Source organism: Moschus berezovskii, chromosome 4 (genome assembly GCF_049115385.1).
Source record: "Moschus berezovskii isolate FMDL1 chromosome 4, NW_MosBer_1.0, whole genome shotgun sequence".
In the NCBI taxonomy this organism is placed as follows: Eukaryota; Metazoa; Chordata; class Mammalia; order Artiodactyla; family Moschidae; genus Moschus; species Moschus berezovskii.
In genome coordinates, this window is record NC_142463.1 from 18362758 (window position 1) to 18389140 (window position 26383).

General features: G+C 39.0%; 1 protein-coding gene across 2 annotated transcripts in view; it reads left to right on the plus strand.

The window, feature by feature from the left end:
- The window catches only part of ST3GAL3 (ST3 beta-galactoside alpha-2,3-sialyltransferase 3), a 215402-nt gene that overhangs the window by 7772 nt on the left and 181247 nt on the right, over positions 1-26383 (plus strand). The window contains exon 2 of one of the 2 annotated variants that reach the window (XM_088835219.1): positions 17348-17492. The exons of the other annotated variant lie outside the window; for it this stretch is intronic. Coding sequence (XP_088691345.1) covers positions 17378-17492 — 115 coding nt within the window. The 5' untranslated portion in view covers positions 17348-17377. The remainder of the gene's footprint in view (positions 1-17347; positions 17493-26383) is intronic. 2 annotated transcript variants of the gene reach the window in all.

A 26383-nucleotide genomic window follows, 5' to 3' on the forward strand; every position in this document is an offset into this window, starting at 1 on the left:
ACAAAACAAGCCCCCCCCCCCCAAAAAAAAACCAAACTAGTTTCCAGCTTTTGTTAAGACATATTCTTCACCTTGAAAGGAGAGATGTGTGTATTTTGAGAAAATCTTCTAGGTGCCATACAATTAACAGACATTTGCCATCCCAGAAAAGTTGAAAAGATTTGTAACACCAATATTTGTAAAAGAAAAATAAATAACTGTCCTTTATGTTCTGGAAATCTTGTGCTTACTTGCTTGGCCAGATGATAAGCAGAGAACTTCTTTGAGGCACAAGAGTTTCATGATTACTAACCATCTCATTGCCAAGTTTAGTTATGGTCCTATTTGTTTAAAATAGGATCCGGTTTTTATGAAATTAACCACATTGGTGCCATTTTGTATTGCATAAACTGCGCCACACCACGAAGCAGGTGGTAAGTGATGGTACCACTGCCTCCCATGCTGTGGAACTTTCACACTTCTTGAGGATTCTTCCTGAACCTCATGTGCCCCAAAATGTCTGACAGAGGGATTGTTTGAGGAGGCCAGTGTCCACTGAAGTTAAATATCAGACAAGTTTATTAACAGGAGTTCTGGTATTTTCTTTTGTGACTGTGAATTATTTTGAGTGCCTTTGAGATCTTCATTCTCTACGACAGCAGATGGTCTGGGCTGTTACAAATGCCTCTTGCCCTTGCTTGGCCTTCTTCAGGCTGTCCTCTGTATTGCCACTCAAATGATCTTTATAAAATATAGATGTGATCTTGTCATTTCTCTTCTTAATGCCTTCACTGGTTCTCTGTTGCCAGTGGGATTAATTTCTACCCCTTTAGCATAGCATCTAAGGCCTCTCTCAGCTTCTTCACTGAAGCCTTTCTGAAACCTCACGGACAGTTATTAATTTCCACCACCTCATAATGTCTGTACCAGTTTAACTGCGTGCATCACACTGTTCTCAAGGGCAGGTGTCACACTGTTCCTTCTGCTGTACTGAGGTGTGTAATAAAGGCTTCTGCTTGGGCTGATAAGATGGCATAGCTTCTGGCATGGTTCTAGCATAGTTATTCTGTAGTATTATATTTCTTTTCTTAAAAAAAGATATGAGCTGATGAACAATGTGGAACTACTACATAGGCCTAAGACACCTAAAGTCTGAGACATAATAGCAACGAAAGGGGACATTTATCTCATATTTTCTAATGATGTATTTTACACCTATAGGAACAGAACAATGTAATGATATCCATTATTTACCAAATAATACCATTATACCAAATAATGCCATTATACCAGATCTTAATATACCATATTGCTTCAGTTTGTTTGTTTTTTTTCAAACAAAACTTGCAGTTCCAATAAAAGCCCTTTATATATTTCCCCCTGGTATCCTCTCTCCTTAACCAGAGAAAGCACTATCTTAAATTTAAAGTTTTAAAATTCACATACATGTTTTTATGCTTTTGTGGTTTTGCTCCATGCTGTGTGTCCATATACCATATGCAACAGGGGTCAGCAAATAGGCCTGCAGGTTTTATTGCAACACAGCCATGCCCATGTTTAAGTACTGTTCTTGACTGCTCTCATGCTGCACTCTTCTGTTTCTGGTTTTCTGGACATCATGCCATCTTATAACCACCTTCAACACCAGTCCCTACCCTTTTGTCTCAACTGGCTCAAAGCACGGTCATCTTTTCAAATATTCCAGTTGAATTTCCTCAAGACTTATCCAAGTCAACTTTTCCAAATAAAAAATTATGTCTAGAAACTTGTCCTCTGAACACCATTAAAACAAATAAGCAAAAACCCAGTTAAACCAAACAGCTCCTCTTCAGAAAGACTGTGTTTTTTTTTTGTAACAACAACAACAACATTCAAAACTGAAAGTTCTGTTTCCTTGGATATTTACCCCTTTTCCTTGGATATTTACCCATTTTCTCAGCTACTTCTCAAGGGAACATCTGACCAGGGACTGAGTATTTTTCAGCTTTACTTTTTTCTCTTCCATTTTAAAACCTTGGTGAAAGTGAAAGTGTTAGTTGATCAGTCATGTCCAACTCTTTGCAACCCCATGGACTGTAGCCCACCAGGCTCCTCTGTCTATGGAATTTTCCACCATTCAGTGGGTAGCCATTCCCTTCTCCAGGGGATATTCCTGACCCAGGGATCAAACCTGTGTTTCCTGCACTGCAGGTGGATTCTTTTACATCAGAGCCACCAAGGAAGCCCTGACACCTTGGTGTTGACATCTAATTTCTATTCAGAAAGTCACTTACTGCACATGTTATGTGAGTCTGGGTCCAATCAAGAGAGAGAATCCATGTACTTTGAGTAGGTAAAGTTTACTGTAAGAATTATTCACTTTAACAGTGAATTAGAGTAACATGAGATTAGCTAGTAAAAGTAAAGAAATAAACACATGGAAAGATGCTCAACATCATCAGTCATTAGGGAAATTCAAATCCAAACCACGCTGAGATGCCACTTGACACCCACTAGGATGGCTGTCAGCAAAGAGACAGATGATAAGGAGTGTTGGCACAGGTGTGGAGAAATCAGAGCTCTCATACACTGGTGGGAATGTAAAATGGTACAGTGGCTTTCAAAAACAGTCTGTCGTTTCTTTAAACAGTTAAACACAGAGTTATCATATAACATGGGTATATTTTACTCCTGCATGTAATGTACCCAAGAAAGATGAGAAGCTATATCCATATGAGAATTTCTACATAAATATGCACTGCAGCATCGCTCAGCCAGAAGGTGGAAACAACCCAAATGCTTGTCATCTGACAAATGGTTAAATAAATGTTGGTATGTCCATATGATAGACTGTTACTTGGCAGTAAAAAGAAGCGAAGTACTGACATGCAAAAACTTTGAAAACATTATGCTAAATAAAAGAAGCCTGTCACAGAGGACCACATATTGTTTTATTCCATTTATATGAAATATCTATAAACATTTGCCAATTCTATAGAATAGAAAATAGTTTAGTGGTTGCCTGGGGCTGGAGGTTTGTAGGGGATGACAGCTAGCGGGTACAGGGTATCAATTGGGGGTAATAGAAATGTTCTAAAATTGATTGTAGTCATGTTTGTACAACTCTGAAAATACTAAAAGGCATTAGAAGGTATACTTTGAATGGTTGAATATATAGTTTGTGAATGATATCTAAACAACTGTCATATGAAGTAAAGAGAACGCTGAAGAATATAATAAACAGGTCTGAGGAGCAGCCACCACCATTGGGCTGAGCTAGCACACCCAGTGCAGGCTGAGAATCAGACTTTGGTGTAGTAGACGCCCCCATGAATCTCTGGATTACAGATGCATGTCTGTGATGCTGCAGAGTGGAGTTTCCTAGAAACCTGCCTCTCAGTGACTGGGGAATGCTGTTTACAGAGAGGTGTCTCACCAGAGGCGCTCTGTTACTTCTCTTACACTGCTCAAGAGAAGTGCTGAGAGAAGCTGTTGGCTGCTCTTGCTCCCTGTTGGCTGCTGTCCACTGGAAAAGTCCTGTATGTTGCAGGAGCCTACCAAGAGGAACACACTGGAACCCAGAAGCCACGGCTTTCCTGCACCCTCCACAAAACTTGACGTCATGTCAGCTGGCAAGAGGAAAATACTTTAAGGGCCCAGATCCGTTTTCACAGAGCAAGCAGAAAGATTGAATTTGGAGCTAAGAGGCAATAAGTCTATAATTTGCACAGTGGGTAATCGGAACCTCAGCATACTCTTAGCATTTTAATTCCCTTTGGAGATGTTCAGGTTTTCCTTGCCACCTTGGCTGCTGTGGCTTGGAGAAGCTAGGACTTATCTTTGTGTCAGCCCAGCTCTCTCTAATTACCCATTTTTGTGTATCTTTTTTGGTTGTTGTTCTATATGCTCGGTTCCCTTTTCAGACACCAGTTATACCTATACTGGATCTCCTGTGGCAGCTATTGTGTTTTTTGGGTTCGTTTTGGTGATATTTAAAAAATTTTTATTTTTCATTTTCTTTTGCTCATTTTTTATCCACCAGGGCCTTCATGACTCTTACTGTGTTTTTAGCAGTTCTTAATTGCTCTCTTTCATTGAGGCTTTTGTGGTGGTGTTATTTTTCTTTCTTCACTTTTGGCACTTGAGTGCTAATTTTATTTAAAAAATGGTGTTTTACTATTTTTTCTGTAAGGCTATCCCTTTAATCTTGGCTCTTAGGTCTTGTTTTATAGAACTGTCTGGGAGTGGGCAGCGCTTGGAGAACTTTTGTTAATTATCTGTAATCTGTAACTGTCCTGTGATATAGTTTATTCTGTTGTGTGGTCTTCATTTACTACACTTCCCCTTGACCCTCCCCCTTCCTTTCTCCCACTCTCATTTAGATTCTGTACTGGTTCTATTTCATTTTTGTTATGTTGCCCCCATATAGCCTCTTCAAATGAAGAGTTACATGATTAAAAGCAGATCGTTTGAATTTGAATCCTCACTCTGCCACTTACTGGCTCTGTGATCTTAGAGCATTTTATCTCTCTGTCCCTCAGTTTGTTCTCTATATAATGAGAATGATAATCTTGTAGGATTGTTAAGATTCAGTGAGTTAAATCATATAAAACTTTTAGAACTCTGGCTAGTCCACAATAGGTACTATATGAATATTGGCAATATTAGTTTGTCCCTTGCATTGACTTGCAATTAGAAAATACACAATTCTGCAATATTCTTCTGTAATGTATTGCACATTAATTAACTACTAAATCTGCTTAGCCATGCATAGTCTGAAAAGGAGGTATGCATTCAGCAAAACCATTTAAAAAACTGATGACTTTTTTAGTAACTTGTTCAGGAAGCTAGGTAATAAATGTGCTTAATCACTCAGTCGTGTCTGACTCTGTGACCCCATGGATTGTAGCCCACCAGGCTCCTCTGTTCATGGGAATTCTTCAGGTATTCTCCAAGAATACTGGAGTGGGTTGCCATCCCCTTCTCCAGAGGATCTTCCCAACCCAGGGATCAAACCCAGGTCTCCTGCATTACAGGTGGATTCTTTACCGTCTGAGTCACCAGGGAAGCCCGGATAATAAATAGTATGTAATAACTTCTAATTAGCTTGCCTCAAAATTATTCACAGGAGATATGTTCAGGAAATACTTTGTAGTTTTTGCTCCATGTAATTTTGTAATAACTGAGTTCATATTCATTATGCCTGATACTCGAAGGTCAGCAAAATTCTAACATTTCAGAGTAAAAATTGTTCCAGGTATAGGTTAGTATCGGGGACCAGCCTCGATATGACCCAGGGTATCCTCGGGATGAACGGCGTCGGCGTTAGAGAGAGAGAGAAAGAGAGAGAGAGAGACAGGGGCTGATGATTCCTTGGTTTACGCTGGAAACCAATAAAACCCCAGCACGGGGCTTGCTCTGTTTACGTAGGCCGCAGGCGCCCTCTCGAATCACTGGAGGCACCCCACCAGTGCACCCCCTCGAGTGGGTCTTAGAAGCCCAGGCAGATAAGTAAACTCAGAGGGCCCAGCGCTCCAAGGATCTCAACCAGAAAAAGGAGAATAGAGAAAAGGATGGAAAAAGAGAAAGAACGACACGGGGAGACCAAGCTTCAGTGAGCAAGGCCCAAAACTTTATTTTCCAGTGCTGCTTTTATACCCTAAGTTATGCACATAAGAAACAAAGAAAGGGAGGTATAGATTCACACCAAAATCACGTGGGGTCAGCAGTCTTGACCCTTATCAGGATCAGGGCTTATTTTTGTATATCTCGTGATAAAAGTTTTTAGGTGGTTTACATCATCTTCTAGCCAGGGGGCCTGCTAACAGTTTATGGCCCTCTCTCCTAACAATAGGTTAGTTAGCAAGTAAAAGACTTTTCTTTTAAGGTGACTTTCCTAAGGTTAGGTGCTAGACACATAACAAAGTTACATTCCTATAAGGCACCGGTGTAGTGAGCTGCAAGAAAGGAACTTATTAACTTAAGATCTGATGTGGTTAAGTCAAAGGATTAATATATTTCCAAGGATACAATAGATAGAGGAAACTGCAGCAAGCATTGATTCAACAATGAAATCTTTTCTAGTACTATTCTACTGATTTCAACTTCTTCAACAGATTCCTGTATTTTAGAATATTAGGCTTTCTGTCCTTGCATGGCTGGGAGGCTATAAACAGTCACACTCATAGTTGTAAGAGCCCGGACAAACTTGTCATGCAAGTTAGAAAGCTATCAGAGGGGCTTGGATTGGAACACTCCTATTAAGCCGAGGAGAACTTTTAAACTACAGCTCTGAATTAATGTTTTCAGAGAAAGGTGGTTGGGGGGAAGCCCCTGTAAGTATTAGAGGACTTGGAAAGAGGCGTAAGATAGTAAAGCAGTCAGACTCCAGTTTTCTTTGGGGTAGATGCTCAGGTAAGTCCAGGGGGTTCCTCGAGCCCTGATTAGCCTTTGCCCGTCAGGCCTCTTCCCCAATTGACCTTTGCCATGGGTAGGATTTCCCTCGCTGGCTCCCGGCAGGTTAGAAAATAACCACATTGTAGGATGTTTTACAAATGACAAGAGTTTGGTGTATTTTGTTTCAGTGAGTTCAAATTTTTATATAATTTTTATGGTTAATTAAAATAACCGAGATTTATGTACCTTTTGTACCTTTTTTTGAGCAGACTACAAGTGACTGAACATTTGGTCAGTGAGCACATAGGTTTTGAATACCTACCAGTAATGCAATGGTGAATAAAATAGACATGTTCATTTTCTGGATTAGCCAGAATATATATTTTAAGCACATTATTCATGATAAGTAAATACTCGTGATTATAAGCTCACTATGTAATGGATAGGGATATATGTGTGCTGTGGGAATTTCTAACAGGGAGACCCAACCTAAAGTGTGGAAACAGGTAAGGCTTCCCTGTGGAATTAATTTTTAATCTGAGACTTAAAGACTGCTTGGGAGTTGGCTAGATGAAGCGGTAGGGTCAAGGAGGCTTCAGCCTGCCGTTAGGAGACAGCATGGCAAGTTCAAAACACTGAGAGATGTTCATTGTTGCAGATTCCTAGAGGTGAGGTGGTAAGAGATGATAAGAGAGATGGGAGGAGAGGTGGGCCAGGGCCAGATTCACCAGTCTTAACAGGTAACCTAAAGACAGTGGGAAAGTTAAGAAGTTGAAACCTGGGAATGAAATAATATTCACATTGGCTGCTATGTGGAAAATGAAGAGGATCAAGAATGGATATGGGAGTACCCAAAGGAAATGAAAACAGGATCTTGATGCATTATATGTACATACCTGTTTATCACAGCATTATCCTCAATAGCCATGATATTGAAATAACCCAAATGCCCATCTACAGATAAATGGATTAAAAAAAGATGTGATACATACACTCAATGGAATATTATTTGGCCACGAGAAAGGAGGCTATCCTGCTTTTTGTGACAACATGGATGGACCTTGGGCACGTTATGCTAAATGAGATGTCAGAAAGACGAGTACTACACAGCATCACTGAAATGCAAGCCTGTGAAAAATTAGAGCATAAATGGAGGTTACCGGAGGTTGAAGGATTGGGGGGTAAGACTGATGATGGTTTGGGGTACAGACTTAGCAAGTAGTAAACCCATAGAGAGCTAATGTACAGTGTAATGAATACAGATAATAGTATTGTGCTATAATGTGGTATGTATTGTTTAAATGGCAATCATATTACAATGTATAAATGTATCAAAGTAACATGCTATATATACCTTAAATTTATAGTGTAATATGTCACATTTATCACATATGAAATAATGGACATGGGAGGGTTATTAGGAGACTGTGGTAATCGTCCAAGCAAAAGATTATAGTGACTTGAAATATAGTGGTGGCAGTGAAGATAGAGGGATGGATGGATTCAAGAACTATTTAAGAGGTAAAATTCATAGGGCTTGATGATTGATTATATGTGGAGGGTAAGAGTGAGAAGGAGGAGAGTGTCAAGGTTGATTTCCAGGTTTTTGACAGAAGCCCCTGTGAAGGTGTTGCCTTTTGTTGAAATAGTGAACACACTGGAGAAAGAGAAGGTTTACTGGGGAAGTCTGAGACATCTGTGAGACATCTAGATGATGATATAGAAGGTAAATAGAGGAAATTCCCTGGTAGCCTTGTGGTTAGGATTCTGGGCTTTCACTGCCGGGGCCAAGGTTCAGTCCCTGGTTGGGGAACTAAGATCCCACAAGCTGGACAGTGTGGCTGAAAACCCCAAAAAACAAAAGTTCAATAAATGGAAATGGAACTTAGAAGTCTTCTATCTGGGTAGAATATATCAAGTTTGGGATAGTCAGTATAGCGATGGTAAATGAAGTGGAATGAGATTGTCTTTGGTATATTGAGTTGCTCAGTCGTATCTGCCTCTTTGTGACCCCATGGACTGTAGCCTGGCTCTTCTGTCCTTGGGATTCTCCAGGCAAGAATAGTGGAGTGGGTTGCCTGTGGAATGAGAATATAAGAAAAACTCAGCATACAGCACCTCAAGCTTCTCTCTTAGTTTAAAATTGTTCATGCTCTCTTCTTCCCTCTCCCCACCCCTGTCTCTCTCTACACACACACACAGAGATTGTGTCTTTAGTATATATTTTTGTAATGTGAGCAAATTATATTATATCTGGAGTTGGAATATAATTAAAAATATATTCATTTATTTCATCTTTAGACAAACACTTCTTGAATGGGCTATGTACTAGGTGCTGTGTTGTTAGCTGTAGGTGATTCATAGGCCTAAGTTATAGATTCCGGTTTCAAATTATATGCTAATTCCTTAGACAAGATATTTTACAAGTGCTAGGACAGAGGTAAGCATAGGGTGTTACCAGAGCACAGATTGCCATAGTGTCGGGCAGTGTTTAAGGAAAACTTTTTGAAGGAAATGAGACTTGAACAGAGTCTTAAAAGATGAGTTGGTGTTGCTAAAATAAAGAAGGCAAGAAAGAGCTCTCACCACCACCCTGTACTCTCTAACAGTTTCAGATGCTTTAGAAAGGTCAAGTGATGGGAGAACTGTGGGTCAGTGGTAAACTTACTGAGCAACCGGCGGGAGCAGAAGCCAGATCAGATTGTGGTGGGTGAAAGAGCAAATGGGAAGTGAGAAGTCAAACTCCTCCAGGGCAGGATCTAAATTTGATTGTCTAGTATCCTCCATGCCTTGTAATAATCCCTGGCACTTGGTGCTTGTTGCATGAGCTTTGAACAGAAGAGAGACATTTTCTTCTTGGAGCTACGATGAACGCCTGAGGAGGGGATGAGTCCAACTGCTGCATTCCCTCTGCCTGCTGAAGAGAGCTGGCTGTGAGCTTTTGCAGCTCTTAACCTGCATGCTTTTTGTGGCTGTGCAGGGAGGCCAGGTGTACTCCCACAGCCAGAAAAAAACAGATTCTCTGCATGGATCTGTTTTCTTTTTATTCCAATTTTTTTTCTTTTTTAATAGTTGAGGATATGATATTTGTATCTTTTTTCCTTCAGTACGATTTCAGAAGCATTTCTCCGTCATTAATTTTTTTTTCATAAGCAGCATTTTAATTTGCTGCATAATCTCTTATTTGATATTTACTTGAACATTTATATGAACATTGGTTTAATTTTTTTTCTTTTTTGACTTTTAATTTTGAAATCATCTCAGACTTACAAATAAGTTGCAAGCATATAACAAGGAACCCCCATATATCCTTCAGCTAGTTTATAATGGTGCCTATCAGATTTCTACATTTTAAAATTACTCTTTTCCTCTCTGTAATTAATCAGTTTCTTTTGGGGAGATACTTTAAGATGTCCCATTTCTCAAAATATTACTTATTAATTTTTATCATCCTTTGATGTTTCTTAGCTGAATTATTCCTAAAATGATTGCTCAGTAATTTTCTAATTACATTATTCTACATTCTTTCCACTCTAAGGAAGAGCTTTCTCCTCTCCTCACTTACTAAATTCTTATTTAATGGATCATAATCTGTTATTATCAGTCTAACTTGCCACAGATCTGGCCATTAGGAGCCCCTCAAACTGACTGCTTTTTCCTTTTGACATGTCACTCTTTGAGTACTTTCCTACTGTCAGGCTTGTCTTGTGCCCTCTCTGCCTCAGCCCCAAGTTCAGCCATTCTTCTAAGGATCCCTAGTTCCTATCACATAGTGGAGGATGGCATTTAAAAACCAAGATCTAGGGGCTAGGTGTGCTCATTGCTATTGGGGTATGACTGCTGCTGGGTCCTTTCAGTGATCAGAGCTAGCACTTCCATGCATGTACACACACAACAGCACACACACAGTCCACATTGGTAGTTATTTTCATATTTTTGTATGTGTATATATTGAAAACCTTCGCTTCACACTGATAGCCTTCAATTCCAGTACATCCCAAAAGATACGTTCTAGTTTATCTTTTCCCATTTGCTCCTTGGAAGGCTATGAATATTTGGATTTGAATTAGTGTTTCTGTTTTATTCAGAATTATACCCAAGGGTGGAATTGCTGGATCATACAGTAGTTTTAGTTTTTTGAGTAAACTCCATACTGTTTTTCACAATGGCTGTACCAGTTAATATTCCCACCAACAAGTATACTAGGGTTTCCTTTCCTCCACATCCTGGCCAATATATATTCAGTTCAATTCAGTCGCTCAGTTGTGTCTGACTCTTTGCGACCCCATGAATCACAGCACGCCAGGCCTCCCTGTCCATCACCAACTCCTGGAGTTCACTCAAACTCATGTCCATCGAGTCGGTGATGCCATCCAGCCATCTCATTCTCTGTCGTCCCCTTCTCCTCCCACCCCCAACCTTTCCCAGCATCAGAGTCTTTTCCAGTGAGTCAACTCGTCGCGTGAGGTGGCCAAAGTATTGGAGTTTCAGCTTTAGCATCAGTCCTTCCAATGAACACCCGGGATTGATCTCCTTTAGAATGGACTGGTTGGATCTCCTTGCAATCCAAGGGACTCTCAAGAGTCTTCTCCAGCACCACAGTTCAAAAAACATCACTGGATGCCAATTAAAAGAGAACACTTTTTCTACTAGCAGAACCAATAGTAACTTTTTCAGCATTCAGTATTCTTTCTGAGTGTAAACAGTTTGAATGGTGGACACAGGCAAGTTCAATGCAAATGCATCTTTATTTGGTTCACTACAGTTTAAATGCTTACTTATGTTCATTTTTATGCCGAGCATGACACTCTTACAAGTTCTCTTAGGCCTTTCTGAAACCTTAGGACACATCTTGCTAAGAGTTGCACAATATAAATCAAGATGAAGTCCAGATGCTTATAAAAAGATTTCAAGGCCATGTTGGCTTGTTGTGGAGATGCTAAGTATAGTTACTGGGAAAGGAAGTTGGTGGTATCACTCTCACTGCTTTGGGTGCTTGCTGCCTCTATAACTGCTGCAAAACATACTGAAAGCTATTTTCATTTCTTTTCATAAAAGTGAAAATCTTTGAATTTCTTTCATTTAGTAAAAACAGGTACTGACATAGGTTTCATGGAAGCAAAGTGGTGTAAATTGAACTTTCAAAAAACAGGGGATACCTGTACTTCCACATTGCTCCTAAAAGAGTATACCAATTTGTATTTTTATAATGTATTGTAATCACGATGGTGTGATTACTCGCCTAGAGCCAAATACCCTGGAATGCGAAGTCAAGTGGGCCTTAGGAAGCATCACTACAAACAAAGCTAGTGGAGGTTATGGAATTCCAGTTGAGCTGTTTCAAATCCTAAAAGATGATGCTGTGAAAGTGCTGCACTCAATATGCCAGCAAATTTGGAAAACTCAGCAGTGGCCACAGAACTGGAAAAGGTCAGTTTTCATTCCAATGCCAAAGAATGTTCAAACTACCGTACAATTGCACTCATCTCACACACTGGCAAAGTAATGCTCAAAATTCTCCAAGCCAGGCTTTAACAGTACATGAACTGAGAACCTCCAGATGTTCAAGCTGGATTTAGAAAAGGCAGAGGAACCAGAGATAAAATTGCCAACACCCATTGGATCATCGAAAAGGCAAGAGAGTTCCAGAAAAACATCTACTAGTGCTTTATTGACTATGCCAAAGCCTTTGTGTGGATCAAACTGTGGAAAATTCTTAAAGAGATGGGAATACCAGACCACCTGACCTGCCTCTTAAGAAATCTGTATGTAGGTCAGGAAGCAACAGTTAGAACTGAACGTGGAACAACAGACTGGTTCCAAATAGGGAAAGGAGTACATCAAGGCTGTATATTGTCATCCTGCTTATTTAACTTACATGCGGAGTACATCATGAGAAACGCTGGACTCGATGAAGCACAAGCTGGAATCAAGATTGCCGGGAGAAATATCAATAATCTCAGATATACAGATGACACCACCCTTATGGCAGAAAGTGAAGAGGAACTAAAGAGCCTCTTGATGAAAGTGAAAGAGGAGAGTGAAAAAGTTGGCTTAAAACTCAACATTCAGAAACTAAGATCATGGCATCTGGTCCCATCATTTCATGGCAAATAGATGGGGAAACAATGGAAACAGTGAGAGACCTTATTTTGGGGGGCTCCAAAGTCACTGCAGATGGTAACTGCAGCCACAAAATTAAAAGACACTTGCTTCTTGGAAGAAAAGTTATGACCAACCTTATGTGAAGTTAAGAGTCGACTCTTTGCAACCCCATGGACTGTAACCTACCAGTGTCCTTCGTCCATGGGATTTTCCAGGCAAGAGTGCTGGAGTGGGTTGCCATTTCCTTCTCCAGGGGATCTTCCCAACCCAGGGACTGAACCCGGGTCTCCTGCATTGCAGGCAAATGCTTTACCGTCTGAGCCACCAAGGAAGACATGACCAACCTAGACTGCATATTAAAACGCAGAGACATCACTTTGCCAACAAAGGTCCGTCTAGTCAAAGCTTTGGTTTTTCCAGTGGTCATGTATGGATGTGAAAGTTGGACTATAAAGAAAGCTGAGCACTGAAGAAATGATGCTTTTGAACTGTGGTGTTGGAGAAGACTCTTGAGAGTCCTTTGGACAGCAAGGAGATCCAACCAGTCCATCCTAAAGGAAATCAGTCCTGAATATTCATAGGAAGGACCGATGTTGAAGGTGAAACTCCAATACTTTGGCCACCTGATGCGAAGAACTGACTCATTTGAAAAGACTTTGATGTTAGGAAAGATTGAAGGCAGGAGGAGAAGGGGATGAGAGAGGATGAGATGGTTGGATGGCATCACTGAGTCAATGGACATGAGTTTGAGTAAGTTCCAGGAGTTGGTGATGGACAGGGAGGCCTGCCGTGCTGCAGTCCATGGGGTTGCAAAAAGTCGGACATGACTGAGCAACTGAACTGAACTGAATTTGTTTTTTTTTTAATTGAAGTATAGTTGATTTGTAATATTAGTTTCTGATGTACAGTAAAATAATTCATATATGTGTATATTAATATATGTATACATATACATATATTATTTTTCATATTATTTTCCATTATGTTTTATTAGGTTACTGAATGTAGTTCCCTGGGCTATATATGGTAGGACATTTATCTATTTTATATATAGCAGCTTGTACTTGCTAATCCCAAACCCCTAATTTGTCCTTGTCCACCCCTTTTCCCCTTGCATAACCATTCGTTTGTATTCTGAGACCCTGTTTCTGTTTTGCACATAAGTTCATTTGTGTCATGTATTTTAGATTCCACATGTAAGTGATATCATGGTATTTGTCTTTCTCTTTCTTACTCAGTATGATAATCTCTAGGTCCATCCATCCTGTTGCAGATGGCATTATTTCATTCTTTTAATGGCTCAGTAGTACTCCGTTGTGTATATATACACCACATCTTCTTTATGCATTCATCTGTCAGTGGACACTTAGGTTGTTTTCGTGTCTTGGCCGTTGTAAAAAGTGCTGTTATGAACATAAGGGCACATGTATCTTTGAATTAAGAGTTTTCTCCAGGTATATGCCTAGGAGTGCTATTAATAGAAAATATGACAACTCGATTTTTATTTTTTTGAGGAACCTGCCTACTGTTTTCCATAGTGGCTTTACAAACTTACATTTCCCACTACCAGTGTTGGAGGGTTCCCTTTTCTCCCCACCCTCTCCAGCATTTGTTATTTGTAGATTTTTTTTGATGATGGCCATCCTGACCAATGTGAGTTGTTACTGACTCAATGACATTTTGATTTGTATGCCTCTGATAGTCGGCAGTGTTGATCACCTTTTCATGTGCCTATTGACTATCGGTATGTATTCTTTGGAGAACTGCCTATTTAAGTCTTCTGCCCATTTTTGATTGTTTTTTGTTGTTGTTGTTTTGTTACTGAGTTGTATGAACTGTTTGTTTATTTTGGAAATTAAGCCTTTGTCAGTCACATTGTTTGCAAATGTCTTCTCCCAGCCTGTAGGTCGTCGTTTTGTTTTCTTTATGGTTTCCTTTGCTATGCCAAAGCTTATAAGTTTGATTAGGTCCCATTTGTTTATGTTTGACTTTTATTTTTAAATTATTTTAAAGTCTTTATAGAATTTGTTACAGTATTGCTTCTTTTTTTTTTTAAGTTTTATTTTTTGGCTGAAAGGCATGTGGGATCTTAGCTCACCTACCAGGGATTGAACCTGCTCTGCCTGCATTGGAAGACAAAGTCTTAACCACTGCATCACCAGGAAGTCCCATATGTTTGATTTTTTTAAATTTTCAAAATTATAGAGGCAATACTTGTGACCTATAACAAATTTATTTCAAAGTGTATGAAGGGAAAAGTACTTTTCATTGTCCTATACTATTTCTTAGAGTTAACTACATCAACAGTTAGCTATGTATCCTTCGTGTCTTTTTAAAAAACTTACATGCTTATTGTAAATTCAAATATATGGATAAATTCAGGTATATATGTGTGTATGTATCCATGTCTGTATGTGTCTCTTTATTGAGACAGCTCATTTCTAGACTCTCTTCTGTTCCATTGATCTGTTTGTCTTTTCTTGTGCCAGTACCCATCTAGCATAATAATTATAGCTTTAAGTTGGTTTTAATATGGTAAGGCAAATCCTCATTTCATCAAAAAGTTTCTTCACTCTTCTTGGGTATGAACTCTTCAGGTTAATTTGTGTGCGTGCATGCTCAGTTGTGTCCAACTCTTGGCAACCCCATGGACTGTAGCCTGCCAGTCTCCTCCATCCATGGGATTCTTCAGGCAAGAGTACTGGAGTGGGTTGCCATTTCCTCCTCCCGGGGATCTTCCCAACCCAGGGATTGGACCTGAGTCTCCTGCATCTCCTGTATTGGCAAGTGGATTCTTTTACCACTGTGCCACCTGGGAAGCCCTCAGATTAAATTTAGATCTAAGTTAAAAAAAAGAAAAACAGAAACATGGTTTTTGACTGGCTTTAGACTAAATTTATAGAGAACTGACATTTCAGGAGAACTGACATATTTCCATTATTGAATTTTCTCACTTGGAAACCTGTCTGTTTATTTATTTGGATCTTTTATGTCCTTTGGTGAAAATCTTATTCATTTCTTCTGAAGTTTATTTTTAGGTGTTTTGTAGATTTTGTTGCCATCATGAATGGAATTTTCTCCCCTTACATTTTTTAAATTGATTCTTGCTGGTATAGTTTTTAAGAAGCTGTTGGATTTTGTAAGTAAATCATATAATCACCTACTTTATTCAGTTCTCTATTAGTTCTAACGGTTTTTCAGTTGAGTCCCTTGGCTTTTTTAAGTGGATGATTATATAGTCTGAAGATGCTAACTTTTTATCACTTCATGTATAATGTTTATACATAGGATATAATATTTATAATATTTCTCATAGATTATTTCATGTCTTAGATATATTAGTAGGGGTAGGGAAGAGTGATCCTAGGAAGCCATCTTGGCTGAGGTTACATTTAAGGTGAGTATCGAAGAATGTCCAGCAGGTGAAATAGCGGGTGGCAAAGAAGACATTCCAGACAGACCTGAGGAGAGTGACAACAAGAACTGTTCAATGAAAGCAGAGGGGCTCGAGCGTAGCGCACAAGTGAGGTTGGGAGGAGCAGGAGGTGCTTGGAGAGTAAATTGGGGTGCGGTCAGAAGCTGCTAGACTCCTGAGGAGCAATTACTTTATCTTACAGGAACTGAGAATTTAATGAAAGGTGTATTAAGGAGAATGGTCCTGGTCCCTCCAAGATGTCCACACATGGGAGTTTACTGGCAGGCCAGTGGTTAGGACTCCTCACTTCCACTGCAAGGGGCCCAGGTTTGATCCCTGGTTGGGGAACCAAGATACCACAGGCCACGTAGCACTGTAAGAAAAAAACAATCAAAACCCAAAACAGCAACAACGATGAAAAACAACCAAAGATGTCTACACACTAATCCCTGAAATCTGTAAATATGTTACTTTATGGGACTTTGCACATGAAATTAAAGCTTCAGACCTTAAAATCGGGAGGTTGCCCTAGATTATTCAAGTGGGCCCTGTCTGATCACATGAACCTGAAAAGCACGGAGGCTCCTCTGCCTGGAAACAGAAGCAAGATGTGGTTAAAGGGGAAGTTGGAGAGATCAGTGTAAGAGGAACCTAACCCACCGTGACGGAAAGGTATCACATGGGAAATATGAAGAGGAACACAAAAGCAAAGACTGTCTGATAACCAGCAAGGTAATGGGGACTCGGGCCCTACAGCTGTGAGGAACTGAATTTAGCCTGGAGCAGCTTGGAAGTGTGCTCATCCCCAGAGTCTTCAGAAAGGAATGCAGCCCTCCCGAGCCTCTGGTTTTGGTCTTGGAATAGCTTATGCAGAGGGCCCTGCTGTACCTGGACTTGCCGCCTTCAGAGCTCTGAGATAATAAATTTGAGTGGTTTCAGGCTGCTGAGTTTGTGGTAATTTGCTAGAGCAGCAGTAGAATACTAACGCAAAGGGGTTTACGTCAGGAAGTAGTGTTAGATTTTGTGTTATTAATAGACTGCCCTTTGTGCTGTGTGGAAAATGGATTTCCTGGGAGACGCAGATTTGGAGGCAGGGAAACTTGTGTTGTGGGAATATGGTGGTGTCAGGGCCTAGGGGAGTGATGGTGGGAAGCAGGTATGATTTGAGATTTCCTTGGGAGGTTGGAATTGCCAGAGTTTGGTCACTGACTTGGTGTCAGGAGTGAGCGAGAGGAGAGACATGAGGGTGACGGCTGCCTTTGATGCTGAGTGATGGTGAAACCATCCTTTGAGCCAGGCTTGAGCAGGTCGGAAGATGCCAGGTCATCAATCAGTGATAATTCCAGGTTGTTCTTCATTTGGAAATTGTCCTATAAATACTTATTTTAAGGTAGAGTATATCAGTAAGATGATTGCTTTATCAGTTAAGACCTAAATTGTTTTTTTTTGTTGTTGTTGTTTTTTTTTTTTTAGGTCATGTAGGAAATTGTAGATCATGTGAAGATGGGACTCTTGATATTTGTACGCAATCTGCTGCTAGCCCTCTGCCTTTTTCTGGTACTGGGATTTTTGTATTATTCTGCATGGAAGCTACATTTACTCCAGTGGGAGGACTCCAGTAAGTATGGTCACACTCTAGCCTACCCTCAGAAAAAGTCTGCTGTGGTTCAGTTATGGGGCTTTCCCGTGGCTGCAGTGCTCTCAGATTCTTCAGAGATGAGCACTGAGAATAAACTGAGCATTCCTGGAACTTAGGCTCAGAGACCATCTACCACTTTTGTTGCTCTAGGGTGAGAACTTTGATGTTTTATAAAAACTGCATGCCATGGCAAATCTTTTTATGAACTTAAGGAAAATGTGCTGTTTTATCTTCAATAAAATTCCAAACCATACCAGTACTTCTGGTTCTCCAATGTTGTTCTTTTCAAATTATTATACTTTACTACCACTCCCATTTGCAAGTTATTATCTTGGGGCTTGCTGTTGAAGTTGGTTTTCTAATGCCCTTAAAGCATGCATCTTTACCTTTTCCTTGGATTTTCAGCTTTTAATTTAACACTTTCTTTGTTTTATTTTCCCTAAAGAACTTTTGTCTACTTAATCTTTTAGCCCTTGTTGGTACTGAACTTGTACCTGAATAGAATAATGACTTTTTCCCACTACCCAGTAACTCCTAATCCCTTTCTCCCAGTTGCATTTCATGTGTTATACTTTTTTCTGTATGGCTTTCTGACCCCTCTCCCCCAACACCAACTTGCTTCTGGGTCACTCACTGTTGCCTGTATTGTGGTTTGGGGTTTGCAGTTGAAGAATTGCACTGAGCTGCACCAGCCTCTGCACAGTGTCTTCTTGGCTGTCCTTCAAGTGCCACATGGTGGCCACACGTGGTTTTCCTTTTGGTTCTTTTGTCTGATGGCTGTCTGAACTGGGTGCAGTAAAGTGTGGGTAGTCTATTCTGATTCCTAATGTCTCTTCTCTAGAATAGTTTTAGTTTTACAAACACTTATTGGATACCAGTGTGGAATTCACTTGAGAGTAGAGTCAGTCTCTAGCTAGGAGGTTAACTGAGTTAGAATGAGTTGGAAGAGGCAGCTGGCAATTGGCCTGCTACTGTATTGACTCCTTAACGTGGGAACTATTCCTGTGGGGTTGTTCATAATTTTCTCACATGGTCCAAACTACTGAAGCAGCTTTAAGCCAGTTTTAAAAGCATAGTGTTATACCTTTCATATTATTGTTTTATGAGTAATGTTTAAGTGCCTCTTAAATGCATAGTTTATAATTATCATTACTTTGTGTTTCTATTGAAATTTTTCTGTTCCAACTTTAAGATAAGGAGAGGACCCAGAGTAAGCAGAGTTTATATCAGTGCAGTGTAAAATTCTGTAGTTAGCGACATTGTCCGTATCTGTAAGGGTTGGGTTCATTTGTATTCATAAAAATGATGGGAAAGTGTACAAGGAGTGGGAGGCTCTCCTTTTCTGTTAAGAGGTACTGTGGAAGACATAACCAAGGATTAGATGATTTTTTTCTAGAGAAATTGAGAAGGACATTAACTTTATGGAAGACCTATTGTATGTCAGGTTTTAGGCTAGATAATTTACAAATTTAATTTACTTCTTACTATAACCATGTGAAAAGACTATTATTATCTCTCTTTTCCATTTGAGCAAACTAAAGTGTTTAGTTTAATTTACCCAAGTTACATAGCTAATTATTAGAACTGGAATTGAGTCCTGATTTTCTTTCTTTAAAACCTATTTTCATTATTTTACTGAAAAGTATAATAAATACTAAGAGTAGGAATTAATTCTGTATTTCACTTGGTAAAAAGAAAGAACAGAGACTCAGAGAAGAAATCATAGAGTGTCAGGATAGAGGTGAAGAAAGAAAAGGGGAAGAAAAGAAGAAGAAGAGAAAGAAAGTCCTCCAGGCGACAAAGGGGTTTATTAGTTAGAGGTGACAGGTGCTGTTCTTGTACTGCAGGTTCCACGGTTTGTTAACAGTTATCTGCTGTTAACAGTTATCTGCTTTGAGCTAGTTACTAGCTGACTACCCGCTATCCACATGTTTTCCGTTATTCTGGTTCTCATGCCTTTCAGATGTTTGACTTCGAATAGGATTTTTAGACCTCCTCACTATAGCATGTTGTTTCTGTGCTGTAATATCAGAGGATAGAGTAATGTGATCAACCCTAATGTCTTACCAAGTCAGGCGTTATCTTTTACCTTGTAACCTTTACTTGGTCAACAAGGTCAAGCTGAAGGAGTTTCTAAAGCAAATGGCTACTGTGTACTGAAGTGTAAGTGATGGTTTGACAGTGCTGCTGCTGCTGCTAATAATAATGAAATGAAAATAACAATTTGTTGAGTGTCTACTGTATGTATTGTAATGAGAGCTTTATATTTGTAACCTCATGGTTTACATTGATTATTATTATCCTCTTTTACAGATGTAGAAACTGAGGCTTCAGAGAGGCTCAGTGATCAAGAGTTTGTATGTCTCTCATCTGTGGAGCTTAGAGGGCACTACCATGCTTGAAAAATAAATGTCTTTGGCATTATTTTCCTTAATTTTTATTCATTTATGACAACCAAGATTACATATTAGGATTCCGTCATTTTGGGGGAAAGAAGGGGAGTCAAGAGTTTTTATTATCAGCTGATTTACTCAGTAAGCAATATGTTCTTATTATGGTCCAAACTGTTCTATGTAAACTGCATATAAGATGAAGGTAGACCTTATGCTCTCAGACTGTAACATGAGAAAGAAATAAGTCAACTGCTATAATGTGTCATATTCTAAAAGAGAGGTCTATGTGAAATGCCCTGTTAGAGCATGGAATTCCTTCCCGCCAGGAAATTTTAAGAATTAATCCCAAGGCATGTTGTATTAATAGAAAGATGCGAATTGTTCTCTCTTGAGCTTTAGAGCTGCATGTGGCCAGTGCTTAGTCAGATTGCCAGGACTTGGGTCAAGTGCTTAATCTAAAGGTTTGCTGTATGAGATTGGTCCTGCTTATCAATGTGTTTTTAAAAGTTCTGTAGCTTGAGGTTTCCTGTTCTGCATGTTAAGGGGCTTGGAAGTTGCCACTCTGACTAACAACAAGTGAAACACTGAACAGACTGAAAATTCAACTCTTCTTGGCTCTGTAAGAGAGAAGAGCACACAGGGCAGACCATTGCCACCACATCTGGAGAGAACCACTAAAAAAAAGTTCAAAAAGTAGAACCTACATGATAAAAAAGGAAAGAAAGTGGAATCATAAATTTCTCTACTAAAACCACGAAAATCATAAAAAGAGTAGAAGATAAAAATAAGAACAAAAAATGAGGGCAACAAATAGAAAACTGTAATGAATATGGTATTACTCCAAATATATTGGTAGTCACTTTGAATATCAATGGTCTAAATGCACCAATTATAAGACAGAGATTGGACCAAACAAATGAGCCCCAACTGTCTGTTTTCTACAAGAAACCCATTTTAATTATAAAGACACATATGAATTAAAAGTAAATGGAGAAAAATATACGGTGCTAACACTAGTCAAAACAGGTAGGAGTAGCTATGTTAATTTCAGACAAAGCAGGCTTCAAAGCAAGGAAGTTATCACTGGTAAAGAAGGCACTACATGATGATAAAGGGGTTGGTTCTCTAAGAAGGCATAGAAATTCTTCATGTGTGTGCACCTAACAGAGCCTCAAACTGTGAGGCAAACATTAGTAAAATTGCAAAGAGAGGTAGATGAATACTATCATAGTTGGAGACTTCAACACCACTTTGTCAGAAATGAGCAGATCCACCAGGCAGGAAATCTGTAAGAACCTAATTGAATTCAGTCACACCATCAATCAATTAGCTATAATTGATGCCTATAGACTACTTCACCTGGCAACAACAGGATATGCATTTCTTCTCAAGTTCACATGCAACATTCAAGACAGACCATGTTCTGGACTATAAAACATCTTTTTTTTTCCCCTTCAAGTATAGCTAATTTGGCAATGTTGTGTTCATTTCTAGCATATAGCAAAGTGATTCAGTTTATATACATATATATACACAAACACATATACATATATATTCCATTGTATTTTATTCCATAATATTAAATATAGTTCCCTATGCTATATAGGGAGGACCTTGTTGTTTATTTTATGTATAATAGTTTGTATCTGCTAATATCAAACTCCGAATTTAACCCCTGCTCCCCCTTTTCCCTTTTGGTAACCATAAGTTTTGTTTTCCATGTCTCTGGGTCTGTTTCTGTTTTGTTGGTAAGTTCATTTGTATCATTTTTTTGTTTGCTTGTTTATTGTTGTATATAGTGGATTAACAATGTTATGTTAGTTTCGGATATACAGCAAAGTGAATCAGTTATACATATATCCATTCTTTTTGAGATTCTTTTTCCATGTAGGTTATTGCAGATCATTGAGTAGAGTTCCCTGTGCTCACAGCAGGTCCTTACTAGTTTTATGTATGGTAGTTTATATATGTTAATCCCAATCTCTTAATTTATCCCCCATCTTTTACCTTTGGTAACCAAAGTTTGTTTCCTACATCTATGAGCCTGTTTCTGTTTTGTCAATAAGTTCATTTCTATGGTATCTTAAATTCCACAAATAACTGATATCATATGCTATTTGGCTTTCTCTGACTTACTTCACTTAGCGTGATAATCTCTAGGTCCATCATTTTACTACAAATGGCAGTATCTCATTCTTTTTTCATAAACATCTTAACAGATTTATAAGAATAGAAATCATACAAAGTGTTCTTTCAGACCACAAAAAAATTAAACTAGAAATCAATGAAAGAAAGATAACTAGAAAATCCCCAAATACATGATGATTAAACTGTATACTTCTAAGTACAACATGGGTCAAAAAAGAAATATATGAGATTTTAAAAATATTTTTAACTGAATGAAATTATAGCCAAACTGATAAAAAAAAAATGGGATGTAGCAAGATCAGAGGGAAATTTATAGTGTTGAAGCATATATTAGAAAAGAAGAAAGATCTTAAATCAATTATCTAAGTTTCCACCTTCAATTCAGTTCAGTTCAGTCACTCAGTTGTGTCTGACTCTTTGCAACCCCATGAATTGCAGCACGTCAGGCCTCCCTATCCATCACCAACTCCCAGAGTTTACTCAAACTCATGTCCATTAGGTCAGTGATGCCATCTCACCATCTTATCCTCTGTCATCCCCTTCTCCTCCTGCCTCAGTTTTTCCCAGCATCAGGGTCTTCTCAAATGTGTCAGCTCTTCGCATCAGGTGGCCAAAGTATTGGAGTTTCAGCAACAACATCGGTCCTTCCAATGAACACCCAGGACTGATCTCCTTTAGGATGGACTGGTTGGATCTCCTTGCAGTCCAAGGGACTCTTAAGAGTCTTCTCCAACACAGTTCAAAAGCATCAGTTCTTCGATGCTCAGCTTTCTTTATCGTCCAAATCTCACATCTCTACATGACTATTGGAAAAACCATAGCCTTGACTAGATGGACCTTTGTTGACAAAGTAATGTGTCTGCTTTTTAATATGCTGTCTAGGTTGGTCATAACTTTCCTTTCAAGGAGTAAGCGTCTTTTAATTTCCTGGCTGCAATCAGCATCTGCAGTGATTTTGGAGCCCCCAAAAATAAAGTCTGCCACTATTCCCCATCTACTTGCCATGAAGTGATGGGACTGGATGCCGTGATCTTAGTTTTCTGAATGTTGAGCTTTAAGCCAACTTTTTCACTCTCCTCTTTCACTTTCATCAAGAGGCTCTTTAGTTCCTCTTCACTTTCTGGCATAAGGGTGGTGTCATCTGCATATCTGAGGTTATTGATATTTTTCCTGGCAATCTTGATTCCAGCTTGTGCTTCATCCAGCCCAGTGTTTCTCATGATGTATTCTGCATATAAGTTAAATAGCAGGGTGACAATATACAGCCTTGATGTACTCCTTTCCCAATTTGGAACCAGTCTGTTGTTCCATGTCCAGTTCTAACTGTTATTTCCTGACCCGCAAACAGATTTCTCAAGAGAGCAGGTCAGGTGGCCTGGTGTTCCCATCTCTTTAAGAATTTTCCACAGTTTGTTGTGATCCGCACAGTCAAAGGCTTTGGCATTGTCAATAAAGCAGAAATAGATGTTTTTCTGGCACTCTCTTGCCTTTTCGATGATCCAGCGGATGTTGACAATTTGATCTCTGGTTCCTCTGCCTTTTCTAAAACCAGCTTGAAAACATCTGGAAGTTCAAGTTTCACATATTGCTGAAGCCTGTCTTAGCGAATTTTGGGCATTACTTTACTAGCATGTGAGATGAGTGCAATTGTGCGGTAGTTTGAGCATTCTTTGGCATTGCCTTTCTTTGGGAATGGAATGAAAGCTGACCTTTTCCAGTCCTGTGGCCACTGCTGAGTTTTCCAAATTTGCTGGCATATTGAGTGCAGCACTTTCACAGCATTATCTTCTAGGATTTGAAATAGCTCAACTGGAATTCCATCACCTCCACTAGCTTTGTTCGTAGTGATGCTTCCTTAGGCCCACTTGACTTCACATTCCAGGATGTCTGGCTCTAGGTGAGTGATCACACCATTGTGATTATCTTGGTCGTGAAGATCTTTTTTGTACAGTTCTTCTATGTATTCTCGCCACCTTAGGAGACTAGAAAGAAGAAATTAAATCCAAAACATACGGAAGAAAAGAAATAGTAGGAATTAGAGCAAAAATCAGTGAAATTGAAAACAATAATAAAGAAAATAAATGAAACCTAAACCAGGTTCTTTGAAAAGATCAATAAAATAAATAAGTCTCCAACTAGGCCAACAAAGAGAAAGATGACACAAATTACTAGTATCAGAAATAAAAGAGGAATCATCACTACTGATTTAATGGATATTAAAAGTATTATAAACAAATACTCTGAACAACTCTACGTCCACAAAAATTTTTTTATGTCCACAAATTTGATAAACCTGGATGACATGAACCAGTTCTTTGAAAGATGTAATCTGTCAAAACTTATACAAGAAGAAATTGACAATATGAATAGGCCTTATATCTATTAAAGAAATTGAATCAATAATCAATACCTTCCAAAACAGAAAGCACTTGACCCACATGGGTTCACTGGTGAGTTCTAAATTTTAAGGAAGAAATTAAGCCAGTTCTCTGTCTAATTTCTCTTAGAGGATAGAAGGATAGGGAATACTTGCTAATTCATTCTATGAGGCCAGCATCACGCTAATACAAAATCCAGACAAAGACATTACAAAAAACAAAACTACAGACTGATATCTCATGAATATACATGTAAAATTCCTCAATAAAATATTAGCAGATCACATCAGTATTCTATATAAAGAATTATATACCGTGGTTGTAGAATTAATTCCAGGTATGCAAAGTTGGTTCAGTGTTCAAAAATCAATGTAATATATCAACAAGCTAAGGAAGAAAAATCACATGATTATATCAGTAGATGTAGAAAAGGTATTTGACAAAAAAACCCAACACTAAATCATGATAAAAACTTTCAGTAAACTAAGGTATAATGAAATTTCTTCAACTTGATAAAGCATATCTACAAAAACCTACAACTAACATCATAATTAATGGTAAGAAAATAGACGCTTTTCCACTAAGATCAGAAATGAGGCTATGAGGTCCCCCCTCACCACTCCTTTTCAACACTGTACTGGAAGTCTTAGCTAGTATAGTAAAACAAGAAAAGGAATTAAAAGCCATATGGATGGGGAAGGAAGACGTAAAACTGCCTTTGTTCACATGTGACAACAGTTGTCTGTATAGAAAATCCAAAAGGACTGACAGAAAACTCCTAGAACTAGTAAGTGATTATTGGAAGGATTCAGGATACAATATGAATATACAAAAGCCAATTACTTTCCTATGAACTAGCAATGAACAGTGGAATCTGAAATTAAAAGCACAATACCAAAAATATGTGCAAGACCTATATGCAGAAAACTGTAAAACTTTGATGAACTAATTAAAAAGAACTAAATTTAGAGATAATCCATTTTCATGGACAACGAGATGCAATATTGTCAAGATGTCAAGGCGGTTTCAATGGAAGTCCAAGCAGATTATTTTGTGGATCTACTAATTCTAGTGTTTATATGGAGAGGCAAAAGACTTAAAATAGCTGACACAGTATTTCACAGTATTCAGTATTGAACAACAAGGTTGTAAGACTGGCATTAGCTGACTTTCAGTTCAGTTCAGTCGCTCAGTCGTGTCTGACTCTGCGACCCCATGAACTGCAGCACGCCAGGCCTCCCTGTCCATTACCAACTCGCAGAGTCCACCTAAACCCATGTCCATTGAGTCAGTGATGCCATCCAACCATCTCATCCTCTGTCGTCCCCTTCTCCTCCTGCCCTCACTCTTTCCCAGCATCAGGGTCTTTTCAAATGAGTCAGCTCTTCGCATGAGGTGGCCAAAGTATTGGAGTTTCAACTTTAACATCAGTCCTTCCAATGAACACCCAGGACTGATCTCTTTTAGGATGGACTGGTTGGATCTCGTTGCAGTCCAAGGGACTCTCAAGAGTCTTCTCCAGCACCACAGTTCAAAAGCATCAATTCTTCAGTGCTCAGCTTTCTTTATAGTCCAACTCTCACATCCATACATGACCACAGGAAAAACCATACCCTTGACTAGACGGACCTTGGTTGGCAAAGTAATGTCTGCTTTTTAATATGCTGTCTAGGTTGGTCATAACTTTCCTTCCAAGGAGTAAGCGTCTTTTAATTTCATGGCTGCAGTCACCATCTGCAGTGATTTTGGAGCCCAGAAAAGTAAAGTCAGCCACTGTTTGCCACAAAGTGATGGGACCAAAGATGCCATGATCTTAGTTTTCTGAATGTTGAGCTTTAAGCCAACTTTTTCACTCTCCTCTTTCACTTTCATCAAGAGGCTCCTTAGTTGTTCTTCACTTTCTGTCATAAGGATGGTGTCATCTACATATCTGAAGTTACTGATATTTCTC